At 38.6% G+C, this 16,968-nt stretch overlaps 1 protein-coding gene across 1 annotated transcript; it reads left to right on the plus strand.

Moving 5' to 3' along the window:
- The first annotated feature begins 951 nt into the window (after positions 1 to 951).
- Positions 952 to 16,843, plus strand: LOC101969851 (uncharacterized). The gene is made up of 4 exons (XM_013356678.4): positions 952 to 1,201; positions 6,398 to 6,527; positions 6,803 to 6,988; positions 14,379 to 16,843. The coding sequence occupies exons 1-4, from the start codon at positions 1,184 to 1,186 to the stop codon at positions 15,482 to 15,484; spliced, it is 1,440 nt and encodes a 479-aa protein (XP_013212132.3). The 5' UTR covers positions 952 to 1,183; the 3' UTR covers positions 15,485 to 16,843.
- The last annotated feature ends 125 nt before the right edge of the window (positions 16,844 to 16,968 follow it).

Below are 16,968 nucleotides of genomic sequence, written 5' to 3' on the forward strand. Positions count from 1 at the left end.
CCACTCTTCAGTATCTGGTAACCACTGTTCTACTCCTTTACCTAGTCCTTTTTATTTTTTAATTTGTTTTGCTGAGGGTCTTCTCACTAAGTTGCTGAGGCTGGCCTTGAATTTTGCTTCTCCTGCCTCAGCTTCCTGAGTCCCTTGAATTACAGAATTACTGATTACAAGGGTGAACTACCACACCTGACTATTGGGACTTATTTTATAACCTCAGGTGTGGTGTATCCTGGAGACACAGAAACATAATTTACAGGATCAGAAACTCGTGTGCAAAAATATCTGCAAGAACCAGTGCCTGTGTAGGTAAACCTAAATTGCAATCCATGAATTTCTGGAGGCTTGGTATGGACAAATAATATCAATTATTGAGATTGCCTTATTCTTTATTATCTCCTTCAGATTTGGGTCCCAATATACTTCTCCCATTAAAACTTTGAAGTGCGTGCTAGGGAGCCTCTGGACCGAGGCGCCCCAGCCTCCCACCTGGCAGCTGCCCACGTCCCCGTCGCCCGCTCTGCCTCCCCGCAGTTTCCTATTTCCCCGGCACCCAAACTCGGGAGGCCGGGGTAGGAGAGCAAGCGCGGCGCCTGAAGGCCTCAAGGGCGGCGTGGGTTAGGAGCCCGGGCCCCACCCTGCACTCTTTCCCTCCAGGTGCCGGGCGCTGACCAGACCGGGCAGAGCTGAAAGCAGGGCCCAGGGGTCCCCTCACCGAGGCAGGCGCTGGGGGGTCTGCACGCTAACTGACAAGGCCGTGGTAGTGCGGGGAAAGCTGGCTCTGCGAGGGCGGGGCGGGGCGGGGCGGGGCGAAGGCGAGCACGTGGGCGTGTATGGGGCGGGGCTTAGGCGGGGACGCGGGTGTGCAGAGCCGCGGAAGCCGTGAGGTGGGGCGTGGAGTGGGCTGCAGGGGGGCGGGGCTGCGCGGCGTGAAGGTGGGTGTGCGTGGAGGCGGGGCCTGGAGCGGGACCTGCCCTCGCCGTGACTTCTGCACTTCCGTTGCGTGCGTCGCTGGAGTTGGCGGGCAGGCGGCGCCGTGGGCCCCTGTGGGAGCCGTGGGCGTCGGGGTGGGTGCTGGCGCTGAGGTGATCTCCGATCTGGTGGGTTTGGACTCCCATGAAAAACCTGACGTCTCGGGATTCTTTCTCCGTTCGGGTTCCGCTCCGCGCGGCGCCGGGGAGGAATAATGGCTGCCACCTTCCAGGTAGCTTGGCCTTTTCTGGCTTTCTTTATCAGTGGGCGCCGGTCTTTCTGTTTGGGCTTGCTTGCTTGAAAGTCTTGCCCGATTTGCCCTGGAGTTAAGTGGGACCGAGTGACCCGATTTCTAGTGTTTACTCTGGGAACGGTGTTCGGGAGGGTGCAGGCCCCGAGCATCGCACCCGACCCCAGCGTCCCACCGTAATTTGACCAGTGTTTGGGATTTAGCCTCTCGTCTTTTTAGTTTATTGCTTTTTATTATAAAATTATATTGTCCTTTTCGAGAATTTGGAAAATACACAACATAACAAAGAAGAATGTTAAAATTCCAGTCTCCAAACGATCACTATTAATATTTTGATGTAATTTTATTTCGTTCTAGTGTGTATACTTATACTATTTTTAAGATTTTATAATCAGCAGTATTGCTTAAATTTACATTGTAACTTTGTCTTTAAATACTTAATGAAATTAACATTTTCATAGTCACATAATAATTCTTTGTGCAATGATTTTTTTTTTTTGCTTTCATTATAAAACATATGGAGAATTTACGAAGAAATACAGAGTAGGGCTGGGGCTGTAGCTTAGTGGTAGAGCACCTCTTGCACTCCTGAGCCCCTGGGTTCGATCCTCAGCACCACATAAAAATAAACAAACAAATAAAGAAAGAAAGAAATACAGAGCACACTCCGGTAACCATTGGCCCTGGCAATACAGAAGACTGCAAACACTTCAGTAACAACCCCAATCAAAATCCTTCTTCCCTCTGACACGTGTTATGATAATCAGTTTTTTCATTATAGTTTTACCTACCAAGTTTGCATCAATAAACGATAACATGTATTTTTACTTTTTGTTAACTTTATGATTTGCCTCAGTAAATGATACCATTTATTCTTTTTGTTAACTTTATGTAACCGTTTCTATCCTTTCATATTATGCTATTTTTAACACTATAATTAAATCTTTTTTTTTTTTCATTTTGTTGAGTAGCATACCCTTACATGAAATCAGTTAATTTATATGTCCTTTACATTGTTGATTACTTGCCCCCCCCTCCCAATTTTGGGCTATTCCATATAATGCTGCTAGAACATTTTTGCACATAACTAGCAATGAACAGGAATTCACATTTCTCTAGGATTATACATTTAGGATGGAATTGCTGGATAATAGAATATGCCTGCCTATTTCAGCTTTTTTTTTTATTATTATTTGCCAAGTACTTCAAATAGTTGTGCCACTTTTCAGCTTTCCCAGCAGTAAACAGTTTCCTTGACTCTTAATTACTTGTTTCTACATCAGTATTTATTATTATTCCTTCATCTTGGTTTCCTTTAAGTTTTTATTGAATACTAACAAAAGTAGAAAAAAAGTGCAAATATATGAATGTGTGGTGAATTTTCACTAACCTGATTCTGGTAACATCAGTCAGATCAGGAAAGAGAAAATTACTGCATGGTGCAATGAGACAGATATTATTACCCTCTTTACAGGTGTGACTGCATCACAGCCAGAGGAATGAAAAATTGTGCTCCGTTTGTGTACAGTTTGTCAAAATAATTCAGCTGTCATGTATTACTAATTGGAACAAATTTTAAAATTTAAAAAAAAAGGGGGGGAAATTACCAAATTTCATTCCTACTTCTACTTTCCCACCACTTTTCCCTGCCCCCCAAGGGTAACTTGTTCTGACTTCTACCATTAAATTGGTTTCTGAACTTCATGTAAATAGAATCAAGTAGTGTATGCCCTTTTGTGTCTGGTTCCTTTATCTCTATATTTTGTTTCAGCATCATTCATGTTGCTGTATTTACTTGAAATTCACACATCTTCCTTGCTGTGTGCTATTGTTTGAAAATATCATGCTCTGTTCATTTTGTTTGTTTGTTTTTTGTTTGCAGTGCTAGAGATTGAACCCAGGGCCTCACCATGCTGGGTGAGGGTTCAGCAGGTATGGGCTGTCCAGTTCTGATGTTGGCAGTCATTTGGATTTCCATTCTTTGGTTATTGTAAGCATCTTTTTAGAGATTGGAAAATATACAAACTAACAAAGATTGTTAAAATCCCAGTCTGTAAGCAACTACTGTTAATATTTTGAACAATGTTTCATTTGATCAATATTATACATTTTAGAATCAGTGTGTCAATTTCTATTTAAAAATCCTGCAGCCAAGCACAGTAGCAAGGCCTGCAGTCTCAGCAACTGGGGAGGCTGAGGCAGGAGAATCACAAATTCAAAGACAGCCTGGGCAACTTAGTGAGATCCTATCTAAAAAAAAAAAAAATAAGAAAAGGGCTGAGATATAGCTCAGTGGTAGAGCATCCCCCCCCCAAAAAAAAATCTTCCAGGGATTCTGTTTGGGTTATGGGGGAAACCTTACTCATGGTACTGTGGCACAGCCAAGTGGTTAATTCAACCACTGTCACAGAGGTTGAATTAACACATTATCACAGCTGCTGATTTGAGACTATGGAAGAAGAAATTAATGAAGCAAGCAGAGTAAAGCCCCTCTCCCCTAGAATATATGTCCAGTAGCCAAAGAGGGGGGGACAATAAATTTTTTTAAATGATAGATGTATGAACTAAACCTGGTTATGAGGAGAGAAAGTAGAGAACTAAAACAGAAGTTCACAAACAGAAGCCCAATGGAAACTAAACACACTAAAAGAATTTATACAACAAAAAAGATGAAAATATGTAGCTTTTGCACTTTCACAACAAAGTTAACTTTTAATATTTATCGCAATGCACAGAGAAAATTGGCAAATCTGTGTGACTGAAAATTAATATTGGAGCTCAAACTATAGTCATACTTGGAATTGCTTCAAAATTAAACAAGGTACTCCCTATAATTGTAAGGGAGTCACTGAATACAAAATAGAAAACAAACAGGCATGCCTCACTTAACCATAGATGTGTTTGTTTTATAAATTCCTCACAGACTTAGCACCAATTGCCCCAAAACATACCATAACAGACATGAGTGCTCCAACCCAGTAAGCTGTAAATTAAAATCAAGTCTGGCATTTTACATTATTAGTCTTAGCAAAATGGCATCCTGTGGACCTTTACCTCTAGGTAAAATAGTTAATGTGGTTATATTTGTTTCTGATTATTTCTGTTATCACTACAAACATTAGCTTAAAAGACAAAATTTTTTTATCTTTGTGGAGATCAGAATTCCCATGTGACTTTCAGTGTATCCACAGTCTCATGCCCTCTGGAGGCTATATGGGAGGGTCTGTCTCCTTGCTTTACCATCTTCTAGAGGCCGCTCCTATTCCTTGGCTTACTGCCTCATCCTCCGTCCTCCTGGCCAGCAGCATAGCATCTTGAAGTCTTCCCCTGACTCTGACCATTCTTTCTTTCTCTTGACTAAAAGGCCTAACAATCACATTGCCCACCCATATAACCCACATAATCTCCATCCCAACAGCCTTAATTTTATCACATCTGGAAAAGTCCCTTTACTAAGTAACATTTTCATAGTTTCTAGGGACTAGGGAATGGATGTCGTTAAGGGGCTATTATTCTCTGCCTATCACAGTGACCTGATATAAATTAAAATAGGGCTTTTAAAGATTGAGGCCTAATATCTAAGACCTATTTGGAGGAGGGGTGTTTACCTCCAGTATTCTGCCCTTTAACTGTATAATTTGACTTCTTATTAATATTGTAAAGTAGAAATGGTGCCTCATGGTGGATCCTACAAACCTAATGCTGTGGTCCCATCCATTTAAGCACCCAGACCCAATATTATAAAAATTACTTACTCCATTCAGGCAGTGACTGGTAAATATTTCAGTATTACAGATTTGTCCAATAAATTCTGATTGGTGCCTATTTCAGCAGCCACTAAGTCACAGTTTGTCTTTACCTCAGAAAGGACATGACACATCTTATCACAATACCTGGAGTTTATTGCCATGTTTTTAAAAGAAACCCATCATGTGTGTCAGTTTTTCTAGTAATACATCAATACTGTCATATGCCTATTAATGACATTTTCCTCATGGACACATACATTAATTCTTTTGCTTTTCTTCTAAAACATGCCTTTTAAAGCCTTTTGGGATGACCCCAAAGTGGTTTGACTAACTGACGTTTGGCTGTTACAGGATTTTAATCTGAGATTCACTTTTACATATTATACTAGGTCTTTGATTCACTAACCCCAGTGACACTTTCTCTCTGGGGAATGGAAGATCCTTTGTCTTCTCATTCTTGGTTCACCTTCTTGTGATGATGGAACTAGTATTCCAACAGCTCTCCAAGAAGTGGGTACATATCATTTAGTCTGTACATATTTAGAAATGTCTTTACTCAACATGCTCACAAGGTTGATGGTTTGGGCATGGGATATTAGAAGAGTTGCTTCTCTATCTGCCTTTCTATAGGAGTCTCTTAGGAAGCCCCTTGCCATGTCACCTCTGCATCTATTATTGAACCTGTTTTTCTCCCTGGGGGTTTTAGGTTTTTTGTTTTTACACCAGGTATTATTTTTAATACTTATTTATTTAGATGTAGTTGCACATGATACTTTTATTTATATGTGGTGCTGAGGATCAAACCCAGGGCCTTGCACTTGCTAGGCAAGTGCTCTAGCTCTACCACTGAGCCACAACCCCAGCCCCTATACCAGGTATTATAAAAACTTTATTTTTGGTGTAATTTTGTAAAGAATCTCAGAATTGGGCTGGGGATGTGGCTCAAGCGGTAGCGCGCTCGCCTGGCATGCGTGCGGCCCAGGTTCAATCCTTAGCACCACATACAAATAAAGATGTTGTGTCCGCCGAAAACTAAACAATAAATATTTTAAAAAAAGGAAAAAAGAAAAAAGAATCTCAGAATTTGTCTTTTCTAAGGCATTGAGAGAGAAGGGAAAAGAAATACTTATTATGACTTATTTTGCCATGAATTGTGTTGGGTTGCCTGCACATATGCTACTTTTTTGTTATATGAGATTCCACAGTTTGATTTTGCACATACTGAGACATGTCTGGATCATGGAAATACCCATTTGTAAAAAATTGCTTGGAGAAATGGAATGTTTGAGGACCCGAAAACCTGCTTCAGTCACTCATTTCCTTAGATTTCCCCATCTCCAGATTTTTGTCACATAATAGTTCCCCATTTCATTCTGCTTGTCTTACTTCTCTGTGCACGCCTTCTGCCTCTTCATGTTTGCCGTTTCAGGGGGTGGTGGTGGTGTTCAGTGATGTGACTGTAGACTTCTCCCGAGAGGAGTGGGAATACCTGGACTCTGTGCAAAGAGTTTTATACAGAGATGTGATGCTGGAGAACTACAGCAACCTGGTGTCAGTGGGTAAGGCTATCTGCCCCACAGATTTCAAGATCTGTTAGGAATGTCTGCTTTCTACATTGTGAATTATTTAGCTGCCTTTAAAATAACTCTGAATTTGTGGTTTCCACTCACAGAGTTTGAACTTTGTGGAGATGGAAATAGGTGGCTTCATTACAGTGGAAATTTTTCTAGTTTTCTGTGCCCCTTCCTATAATTTCACTTATTTCTTTAACAAATGACTAGAAATGAATTCTGGGACATCCCAGCATAACTGTTTTTTTTTTTCCTGTAAACAGGACTTTCTATTTCTAAACCAGCTGTGATCACCTTATTGGAGCAATGGCATGAGCCCTGGACAGGTGGTCCAGTGCCAGCTAAAAGCCAGTCCTTACATAAGTGGCAGAAATCAAGAGTGTTGAAGAAGAGCAGTACAGGTGGTAATCCATCTATCTGTGAGGAGGTGACACCTTTGAGTCAGGAAGGTGAGCCTTGTAGACCTTGATCTATGGATCACTTTTACTTTTTTACCAACCAGACTTCTTTTACTCCTTTGAAAATTATTGCGTCTATATTTGTATTTAAGTATTTTCTTAGCTACTGGAGGAATACAAAAAGGTACTCAAGTCACCAGTAGATGGCGCCTTTTCTCCTAGGACCAAATTGAGAATCACCTCAAGTGCTTCTTAGCTCTTGATGGCTATGGGGCAGATTCCAGAAGAAAGGCCTCAGACATAGTAAGATAGTTCTACGTTGATTGGTGCCAGTAGCCCTGGAAGTTCATACCTGGAACTCTCCTGGACCCGTGTGTGTGTGTGTGTGTGTGTGTGTGTGTGTGTGTGTGTGTGTGCGCCCGCGGGCTTACACATGTGTTAGGTTTAATCTGTATAATTTCTGTGTAATAAACTGAGTCCATGAGTATAACTGTTCTGAGTCCTGAGTCATTCTAGTGAATCACTTATCTTAAGGTCTTGCAGACCTCCTGAATGTACAGCCCTATTCCTTTTGTGCAAAAAGGAAAAAGTTAACTCATTCTGTGATTACATAATAAGAAATGTAAAATATCTGGCGTACAAATAAATAGCCCTTCGATGGTTGCTGTTATAATGGAAGAATTTCTTAACTCAAGTAGATTGAAATGTGTAAAAGTGTGGGTAAAGACTTTAACATGGATTCTGAGGTGTGCCTAATCCCAGCTACATGGAAGGCTAAGACAGGGAACCACAAGTTTGAAGCCAATCTGAGCAACATAGCTAAACTCTATCTCAAAAAAAATGTTTTAAATGATTAAAAAAATAAAATGGACTACGAGAAAACTAGAGAAAAATACTCTAAGAACTACAGAAGTCTATATAGTGGTTCCTATGAAACTGTTGCTAAGTGCTAAAGCAAACATACATAGAATTAAGCCACATCAATGCCAGCCAAAGAATGGCAGCAGACTGTAATCTGAACAGTTCCAGAAGATAGCATAGAAATGAGACAGTCTGAATTTTGACCAGCCAATGTAGAGGGCTCCCTGAATACCCGAGGCTCAATAAAGATGCCAGAATGTGCACTCCCTAGTATAAAATTAAAGTATTCTATAGAAAAATCTATCCTAGCCCTTCCCTAACAGAGCTTAATAAAATCCATGAAAGGATCAAACATCCTTAAATCACCTGTCTACTAGAACAGAATACAAAAGTCTTCAATAAAAATTAGCAAAGTTGGGCTGGAGTTGTAGCTCAGTGAGTGGTACAGTGCTTGCCTCCCATGTGTGAGACACTAGGTTCGATTCTCAACCCCACATAAAAATAAATAAGATACTGTGTCCATCTACAACTAATAAAAAAAAATTAGCAAAGTTAAGCATTTGACAATATAACATTCTCGATTTCTAGCATTCAATTATAAAACACTGTTGAAAAAGAAGGAAAATAGCATAAATAGTCAACAGAAGTGACAGATGGAATTAGCAGACAGAATGTTAGAACAGCTCTTCTAAATATGTGTAATAAGTTAATGGATTTAGGGGAACCCCTCTATATAATGGCAAGAGACTGGAGAGACTACTTGCCAACAGAGCAATAAGAACTTGTTTTATTCTCTTGCATCTCAAAATTTTAAAGTATATGCAACAGTAGTTTTTCAGGAACATGTCTGGATTCCAAGCAATAAAGACAGTGATTCTCGACAGACAGGAACCCAATAAGGCCCTGTGATTGCCCCATCTTGCTTTGTTGAGAGAGTGAGTCTTAGGATGCAGCTCAGAGAAGTCGGAAGAGCCCAACAAATTCCATGAGTAGAGAAGGCGGAGCTGAGTCCAGGGTGATCAAGGCAGCACATGTTCAGAGGAGCACAAAAGGATGAGCTGAAGAGTGAGGGAAAACTGAAGATCTGCAGAAGGGCTCCTTTGAGAGTTCAACAGATTACTGGTAAGCAGATGGGGAACTACCTGAGGCTTCCAGAACCATTTGGAAGGACTAGAAGGACCTATGCCCAGCACTCACACAGCCAGCAAAATACCTGCTCCCACTACCCACATAGACTGAAAAGCCTTACAACTCTTCATGCACTGATGAGACTGCTCCACAGTGTCTTACCTCAACTTCAGGCCATGGAACTACTCTAAAAGAAAGATCTAAAAGGATCAGATAACAACTTTCAAGTAATTTAATGATCTTAAAGCTTATTTAAAGGAATACAAAATCTAGTACTCAACAAGACAATTCACAATGCCTCATGTTCAATACAAGATTACTTTGTGTGCCAAGATAGAAAAAAGATCCATAATGAGGACAATTTTTGTTAAAACCAACCAAGAAATGGTAAATATTAGAAGACATTTTTAAAGTTATAACTATATTCCAAGTGTTCAAAAGTTGAGCCAGACGTAGAACATCCTTTTAAGCACCCATATTGTTTCTAGAGTAGAAAACCAAAAAGCCTGCATTGGGTTGTACAGTGGATTCAATATTTCATGTTCAGAAAAGGTTAGTGAACTGGAAAGCAGCAACTGAAATGCAAAAGAGGAATGAGTGGATGTGACTTTTGGAATAACCTAGGCAACCTAATATACAAGTGTTTGGAGTATACTTCAAAGAGAACTGGCAGCAGAGAAAATAGAATAACCAAAAATTTGACAAAATGGATCCACAAGCTTCAAAGAACTTCAAATATAAGAAGCACACATATTCAAAGACTGTAAGACATAATCAAATTGCTCAAAGACTGTGTGAGCATCTCAGGTTTCATGATTTTTATGATCTTTAATCACATGGGCAGTTTCAATTATGAAAGCTAGTGTTTCTTAGTTGATGTATACTGTACTATAAGATCTGGAAATCTCATCTAAAATCCAATTAGTTGCTGCAAGGTGGTATTCATTGGCTTTTATAATAGGCCTATCTATGTTCCACACAGAGGGGTTAGACAGAGAACTTCCCAGCTTCTAACAACGTCATTAAACTGGTAATAACTTTTTGTCCACAAAGTATTCTATCCTGTCAAATCAACCTGTATGAACTTGGACAGTTCTATTGGTTCCCATTTAGCATATGCAATCCCTAGTGTTTAAATATTGAATTTATAGTTTCACAGTACTAGGTATAATGTCAGATATAATGTCTAGTCATTTAATATATTTAGGTAAAGAAAATATAAAATCTGTTCATTCGAATTCTTATCCATGTTTCAGCAGTTCCACCAGTGACTCTCATATCCTTACATTCTAACTCTGTCCTCCAATAGGGCTTCTCTGGTGGATGTTTGAATCCTTCTGTTTTGTGTTTCCATGACAAGGAGTTCCAAAAATTTCTTCCTCACCTCTTGGTCAATTTGTGTTTGTGCATTATGAGTACATAAAGCCTTTGTATTCCTAGCTGGGGGTTGGGCTGAGGGACCCTGACTCTCTCATCAATCTTTACCCTGTTGAGTCTGATCACACCATAATTTGATATATGTATGCATCACACAATGATTGTGCCTTGCAGCGTTTTAAGTTCTTCTTGAATAATAAATAGCCCAAGTTTTGTTTACCACCCATCAGTGTTGAAGGACCAACACAGACTCCTACTGATCCACCTTCCTTCCAGTAGTATTGTACTGAGACATTTGTTTGCTTTCATCAATGTCCACCTTATTCATCCCATTTCTTAAACTATTTAAAGACGAGTGTGGGTGTAACTCAGTGGTAGAGCACTTGCTTAGCATGCATAAGGCCCTGGGTTCCATCCCTAGTGCATGCGTGCGTGCGCACACACACACACACACACACACACCCAAAAAAAACCTTCAAAGATTTCTACCCTGATTTATGAGTCTCTTGAATCTCCCCTTTATATTTCTGTCTCTCTCCATTCTTGCAGCTTACTCTAATTTCCATAACTGTTTCAGCATAATTTTTTCCTTTGGTAGCATCCCTGTGGCTGTAGCTCAGAATAGATGAAATGCAAGCTCGGCCCACATTCCAGATCACAATAACAAAGGCATTTGTTTTGTAGTTTGCTTATTTCATTTTAATTTGCTTTTCTTAATGTGTCTAGGGAGCCATCTAAGAACACAACATCATTTAAAATATTGTGATTAAATTACACAGCCTTTGGCTGTTAGGGCTGTGAACTACATTGTCAGGCAAGAGAAAAAAGAGAAGTCTGGTTGCATGTCCTACTGCTTAAAAAGCAGTCCACTTAGGTCAGCAAGTATGTGAAGGCCTTGGCTGCTCTGCCTGTGGCCCCAGCCCAGAGTGCAAGACAATTGTCTCTACTATTCAGGTATAGGTTAGAACTGCCAAATGTACTGTTTAAAGGCATGTAGAAAATCTCATCTATGTGAAAGTCACTGCCATAAAGGTTCTGGTTATGGAATAAAGAGTAAATGTCATGTCCTCAAAATTAAGACAAGCTCAGGTGCCTTTTATAAAAAGCAACCTTTTGAAATTTAAAAACTTAAGTAGACTTGCTTGGTTGACAGAGAAGTTATAAGACAGCTCAAGAGCTTTCAGGCCTAAGACAAAGCTATGTTGCTTAGATGTTAAAATCTTGTAGTGGATTGTGCAATTACTGGGTTGCCACCTAAAATGTTTTAATGTAATCTATTGAAAACGATTTTACCAAAGTGTAAGTATTAAAAAGTATATGGGCAAAAAAAAAAAGTAAGTAGTGAACCAATTCATCAGGAAGTGGATCTGTTATTTCTGAAGTTCACTGATAACTTTTTACTTCTAATAACCAGCTGAGCATGAGTAACTACGATTCCAGTTTTGGATTAACTAGTTACTGAGAATCCAAATTTTGTCAACTGCTCTTTCAACCTTCCTTGTCCCAAGCCATGATTTCACCATGTGTCAGTGAGCCAGGATCAGTTTAGTAACCCCACCTTTTGATACCAGCTGTAGTTTTTGAGATTACCAAGCCCACTCTTAGATTCAGGAGTTTACTAGATGTGTTATCAGATTGCTTGAAGCTGTTTTAACCACATTCATGGTTTATTACACTGGAAGAATAGAGATTCAATCAGCAAAGAAGGGGCACATAGGAGAGGGTCCAGGAATAATGTGGTATGAGCTATCATTTGTCCTTTTTTCAGGGGAATCTCATGGATAGCACTTTTTACGTTTTTTCAAACAATATGTGGCAATACACATGGAATACTATCAACCAAAGCTTTTGTGTCCAAGGTTTTCATTACATGTTAACAGGCTATTTTATGTAACTTAAGCTCTGAGTTACTCCATGCTGCATAGAATAGAAGTTTTCAAGCTGTGCCTAAGCCTTTGTTACTCCATTTTGTAAAGCAATAGTTTGCTATAAGCTGCTCTGTTTTGTGTTTAAGGGCTGAGGTGTAATGATTCCACACCTTGTTTGTACAAATAGATAACCACTATCTACCTGCCATAACCATAGGCATAAGCTGATAAATAAATTGTGCTAGTAAGGATAACCACGTGTACTTGGGTGCAGTGGCACATGCTTATAATCCCAGCAGCTCAGGAGGATGAGGCAGGAGGATCACAAGTTCAAAGCCAGCTTCAGCAAAAGTGAGTGCTAAGCAACTCATTGAGACCTTGTCACTAAATGAAATACAAAATAGGGCTGGTGATGTAGCTCAATGGTCAATCCCCAATACCCCCTGCCCCCCAAAAATGACCACCTCTGAACTTATAAAATTAATCAGAAGCACATGGATACATGTGCATATTAAACTCACATCAGACAAAACATGAGCTCATCAAACATGAGCTTATCAAACACGCCAGACCACCAAATGATGCTACCCACTCACTCAAGACCCATAAAAGAAGGAGCATCCCAAGACAGGACAGAGTGGCTTCCTGACCCCGTTCAGCCATAAATAAAATGAAATTATGTCATTTGCAGGAAAATGGGTGGAACTAGAAACCATCATGTTGAGCAAAATAAGTCAAACTCAAAAGGTCAAGGATCATATGTTTTCTCTCATATGCAGAAGCTAAAGAGGAAAAAGGAAAAGAAGGTGGTATAGATCTCCTAAAAAATCAAAGGGAGTTCAGTAGAGGAAAGGGACTAGGGGGTTAGAGGGAGGGCAGGAGCGGGAAAATGCCAGAAGTGATACTGGCCAAATCATATTGTTATATTGTGTGCATGTACAAATATGTAACAACAAATCCCAACATTATGTACATCTGTAATGTACCAATAAAAAATGTGGAAAACAAGACATAACACCTCCACATATTAAACTAAGAAAAATAATAAAAGTAAAACCTATAAATCTAAAAAAAAAAAGAAATTAAGATTGGAACAAATGAAATTGTGATTGCCCAGTTTATGACTATCAGGTGATCCACAATTTTCAGTGAACTGCCACTGATGAAAGTGGTGTACCTGAGAATTTATTATTCTTCAGTAAAATCTGAAAATGTGGAAAGAAACAAACGTGTTTGGTCTATATTAATGATGTAGCATGCTCATGACACTAGGTAAATATAATATTGTCAGGGAGGACATATTCAAGCCTTAAGAGTTCCTCTAACAAGTGGCGGGCAAGGCCAAACCTTTATTCAGGCTAGGTTAATCCTTTACTGCAGAGGATCTCAGAGTGACTCAGTGATTTGTCTCCAAATTTAAGCTTGTATTTTAGTGCTGGGATATAAAACAACCCAATTTTAATATTCTTACTATACCGCATCACCCATTTTATTTTGTCCCACTTATCTGAACTTACAGATTTCTCCCACCATCTGTCACCAATGTAGCCATTGCTTCACAAATAATGTTTCATGGAATTCTTAAAGGAAAAAAAAGCATTTTCAAGAAATTCACATATTTTGAAGTCCAACCATGGCAGTCTTCCCTAAGTCCATCCATTCCTGCATGGCTCATTTGATGGTTTCCCTTAGGTTATAGTCAGTCTGGATTTCTACCTTTTATCAGCCTAACTTCAGATCATTTCCAATATATTATTTATTAGCAAGCTTTCTGTCCTTTCACCTCAGAAATATCCTCTGGTTTTACTTATTTAATTCATGTCATAGTATGATATTCCTCTCCTTTTTTATAATACACATGTATGGTAATGTATTATGAAAATATATAACCAAGCAAGCCTTCCTTCAATTTGGATGATCATGTAGGACAATATATATTTGTCAATCCTCCCAAATAATTCAGCCATACAAATGTTTGAGAATCATTGACAATCTCTTATTCATTTCTTTCATCTTCCTATATGGATTTATTCATTCTTTGTTTTCCTTGTTCATTTGTTGAAAGGCACAGCTCTAGTAAGTAGTGCCTTACTATTCACTATTAGTTTATTTGAAAACATTTTTTGTTTCTATCTTTCCAACCATAGAAGTTTTATTTCTCCCAAATTAAGAGAGGAGCAAATGTTTTATTTTTTTTTTCATTTCAGATCAACTATTGAAGTTTGCATCCAAGAATCAACCTTTAAAGGGAAAAAATAGTAATGTAAAATCATTCCCATTAGAGTTCATGGAAGGAATTATAAGGCCGTGCTCAAGTGTCCAAGATATTTGGGAATGTAAAGACCAGTTTGAGGGACCATATTCTTATCAAGAAGCACATTTCAGCAAAGTAATAATCACCCGTGAAGATGTACCTGCTTTTGATCAGCAGGTATCTCTTACTCTATACCACAGATCTGGAAATGAGGAGAAATCATATTACTGTAAGGAATGTGGGAAGGCTTTTAGTCGTGGATCACAACTTACTCAACACCAGAGAACTCACAGTGGTGAGAAACCCTATGACTGTAGGGACTGTGGGAAGGCCTTCAGTTGTAGTTCCGCACTTTCAAGACATCAGAAAACTCACACTGGCGAGAAACCCTATGAATGTAAGGAATGTGGTCAGTCCTTTAGTTGTGGCCCATATCTTCTGCGACACCAGAGGATTCACACTGGTGAGAAACCTTATGAATGTAGACAATGTGGGAAGGCTTTTAGTTGGATGTCATATTTTTCTCAACATCAAAGAATCCATACTGGTGAAAAACCCTATGAATGTAAGCACTGTGGAAAAGCATTTTGTTGGAAGTCCTATCTTACAAAACATCAGAGAATCCATACTGCTGAGAAATTCTATGAGTGTAAGGAATGTGGGAAGGCCTTTAATAAGACCTCAAAACTTGTTCAACATCAGAGAATTCACATTGGAGAGAAGCCCTATGAGTGCAAAGAATGTGGAAAAGCCTTTATTAGGACCTCAAGCCTCATTCAGCATCGGAGAATTCACACTGGTGAAAAACCCTATGAATGCAAGGAATGTGGAAAGACCTTTAGTTGTAACTCATACCTTTCTCAACATCAGAGATTTCACACTGGTAAGAGACCCTATGAATGTAAAGAATGTGGAAAGACCTTTAGTTACCACTCAAACTTCACCATACATAAGAAAATGCATACAGGTGAGAAACCCTATGAATGCAAGAACTGTGGCAAGGCCTTTACTAGGAGTTGGAACTTTATTCGACACCAGAGAATTCATAATGGTGATTAACTCTATGACTGGAAAAAAATACATACAGGATTTTTTGATGGTTCAGATTTTTTAAAACCTGAGAATTAAAAAATAGTAGACCATCTTATAATGTAATTGTTAGGAAAAGCTACCAATGGCCTACAAAATTTACTAAGCCTCCCAAATTCCACACTTACAACCTTATTGTAAATATCAGAAAAGTTCTTATTTGAAAGTAACCATGTGAATTTATCTCCTTAAATAGACCATACTTTATTCAGAATCAACTTTGCAACCATTTCAGATTTTACTATAAAGGTATGGATGTGTCTAAATCAATAATTTAACCACAAATTCTTATTAATTTCTTTACTCCACATGTTTGCACTGCCTCCTGTTATTGACACATTATATTAATATTGACCTGTGTTTCAGGACCTTATTTGCCCTTACAGATACTCAAAGTATTTAAATATATAAATTTGATATTTTATATAACAGATTTATATCTGTTTGTTTTTAAAAGATGGACTTACTTTCCCTTTTATGAAAATATCATAAAATTTTATGTTATATAAAGAAGCACAAGGGGGGCTGGGGATGTGGCTCAAGTGGTAGCGCGCTTGCCTGGCATGCCTACGGCCCGGGTTCGATCCTCAGCACCACATACAAACAAAGATGTTGTGTCTGCCAATAACTAAAAAATAAATATTAAAAAATTCTCTCTCTCTCTCTCTCTCTCTCTCTCTCTCTCTTAAAAAAAAAAAGAAGAAGCACAAGGGAAAAATCTTTTATTTCTATCAAAAAAATCCACTGTCAGTGGGATCCAATGATATGTGTTTATGAAATATTTACATGCTATAATGACATTTTTTACCTACCATTTCTGTGCCAAAGAAATTTTCCTGTCAGTATATAGATCTCCTATAACTGTTAATGGCTTCACTAGGTTCCCTATGATGCTGTATTTATCAAATACCTTTGATTGTTTGCCTCCAAGTTGGGAAGGTCATGAACAATGTCCTTTAAAAAATAAAAATTTTTCTAGACATATCTTTGTACATTTATTTGTTTTTTTTTTCTTTTTTAGGAAGGTTTTTATTGCAAATAATACATAAATACAATTCTTGTGAAAAAAGATTTAAACATCAGAAATTCCTAAGTTCTTGTTTCATGCCTATCCTGATCCCTGTACACTTTCCAAATGTAAGCACTGTTATTAATCTTTATGAATCAAAATCTTTTATCTATGTTTTAAAAACTGTTATTAATGTTTTATGATAGTATATTTATGCATTGTGAAATACAGGTGGAAATTCTACCTCATTGTGTGAGAATCAGTAAGTTTGTAAACCTAAAGTGCTTATTTGTTTTATAATAAATATTAGGCAAACGTTGGCCATCTCGATAATTATTTGTGGAATAGAATTAGTTGTATACCAGTTTACAGATTTCTTATGATGATTGTTGTACTATCGGTGTTATAAAAATTGGAGAGACTTTCACCAGCAACTTTTCTTTAT

Source organism: Ictidomys tridecemlineatus, chromosome 13 (genome assembly GCF_052094955.1).
Source record: "Ictidomys tridecemlineatus isolate mIctTri1 chromosome 13, mIctTri1.hap1, whole genome shotgun sequence".
Lineage (NCBI taxonomy): Eukaryota > Metazoa > Chordata > Mammalia > Rodentia > Sciuridae > Ictidomys > Ictidomys tridecemlineatus.

What these genes read in the sequence shown, in the direction of transcription:
- LOC101969851 (XM_013356678.4), top strand. An exon ending in CAGCAACCTGGTGTCAGTGG is followed by an intron (nt 6,528 to 6,802) that starts GTAAGGCTATCT and finishes TCCTGTAAACAG; the next exon opens with GACTTTCTATTTCTAAACCA. An exon ending in GACACCTTTGAGTCAGGAAG is followed by an intron (nt 6,989 to 14,378) that starts GTGAGCCTTGTA and finishes TTTTCATTTCAG; the next exon opens with ATCAACTATTGAAGTTTGCA.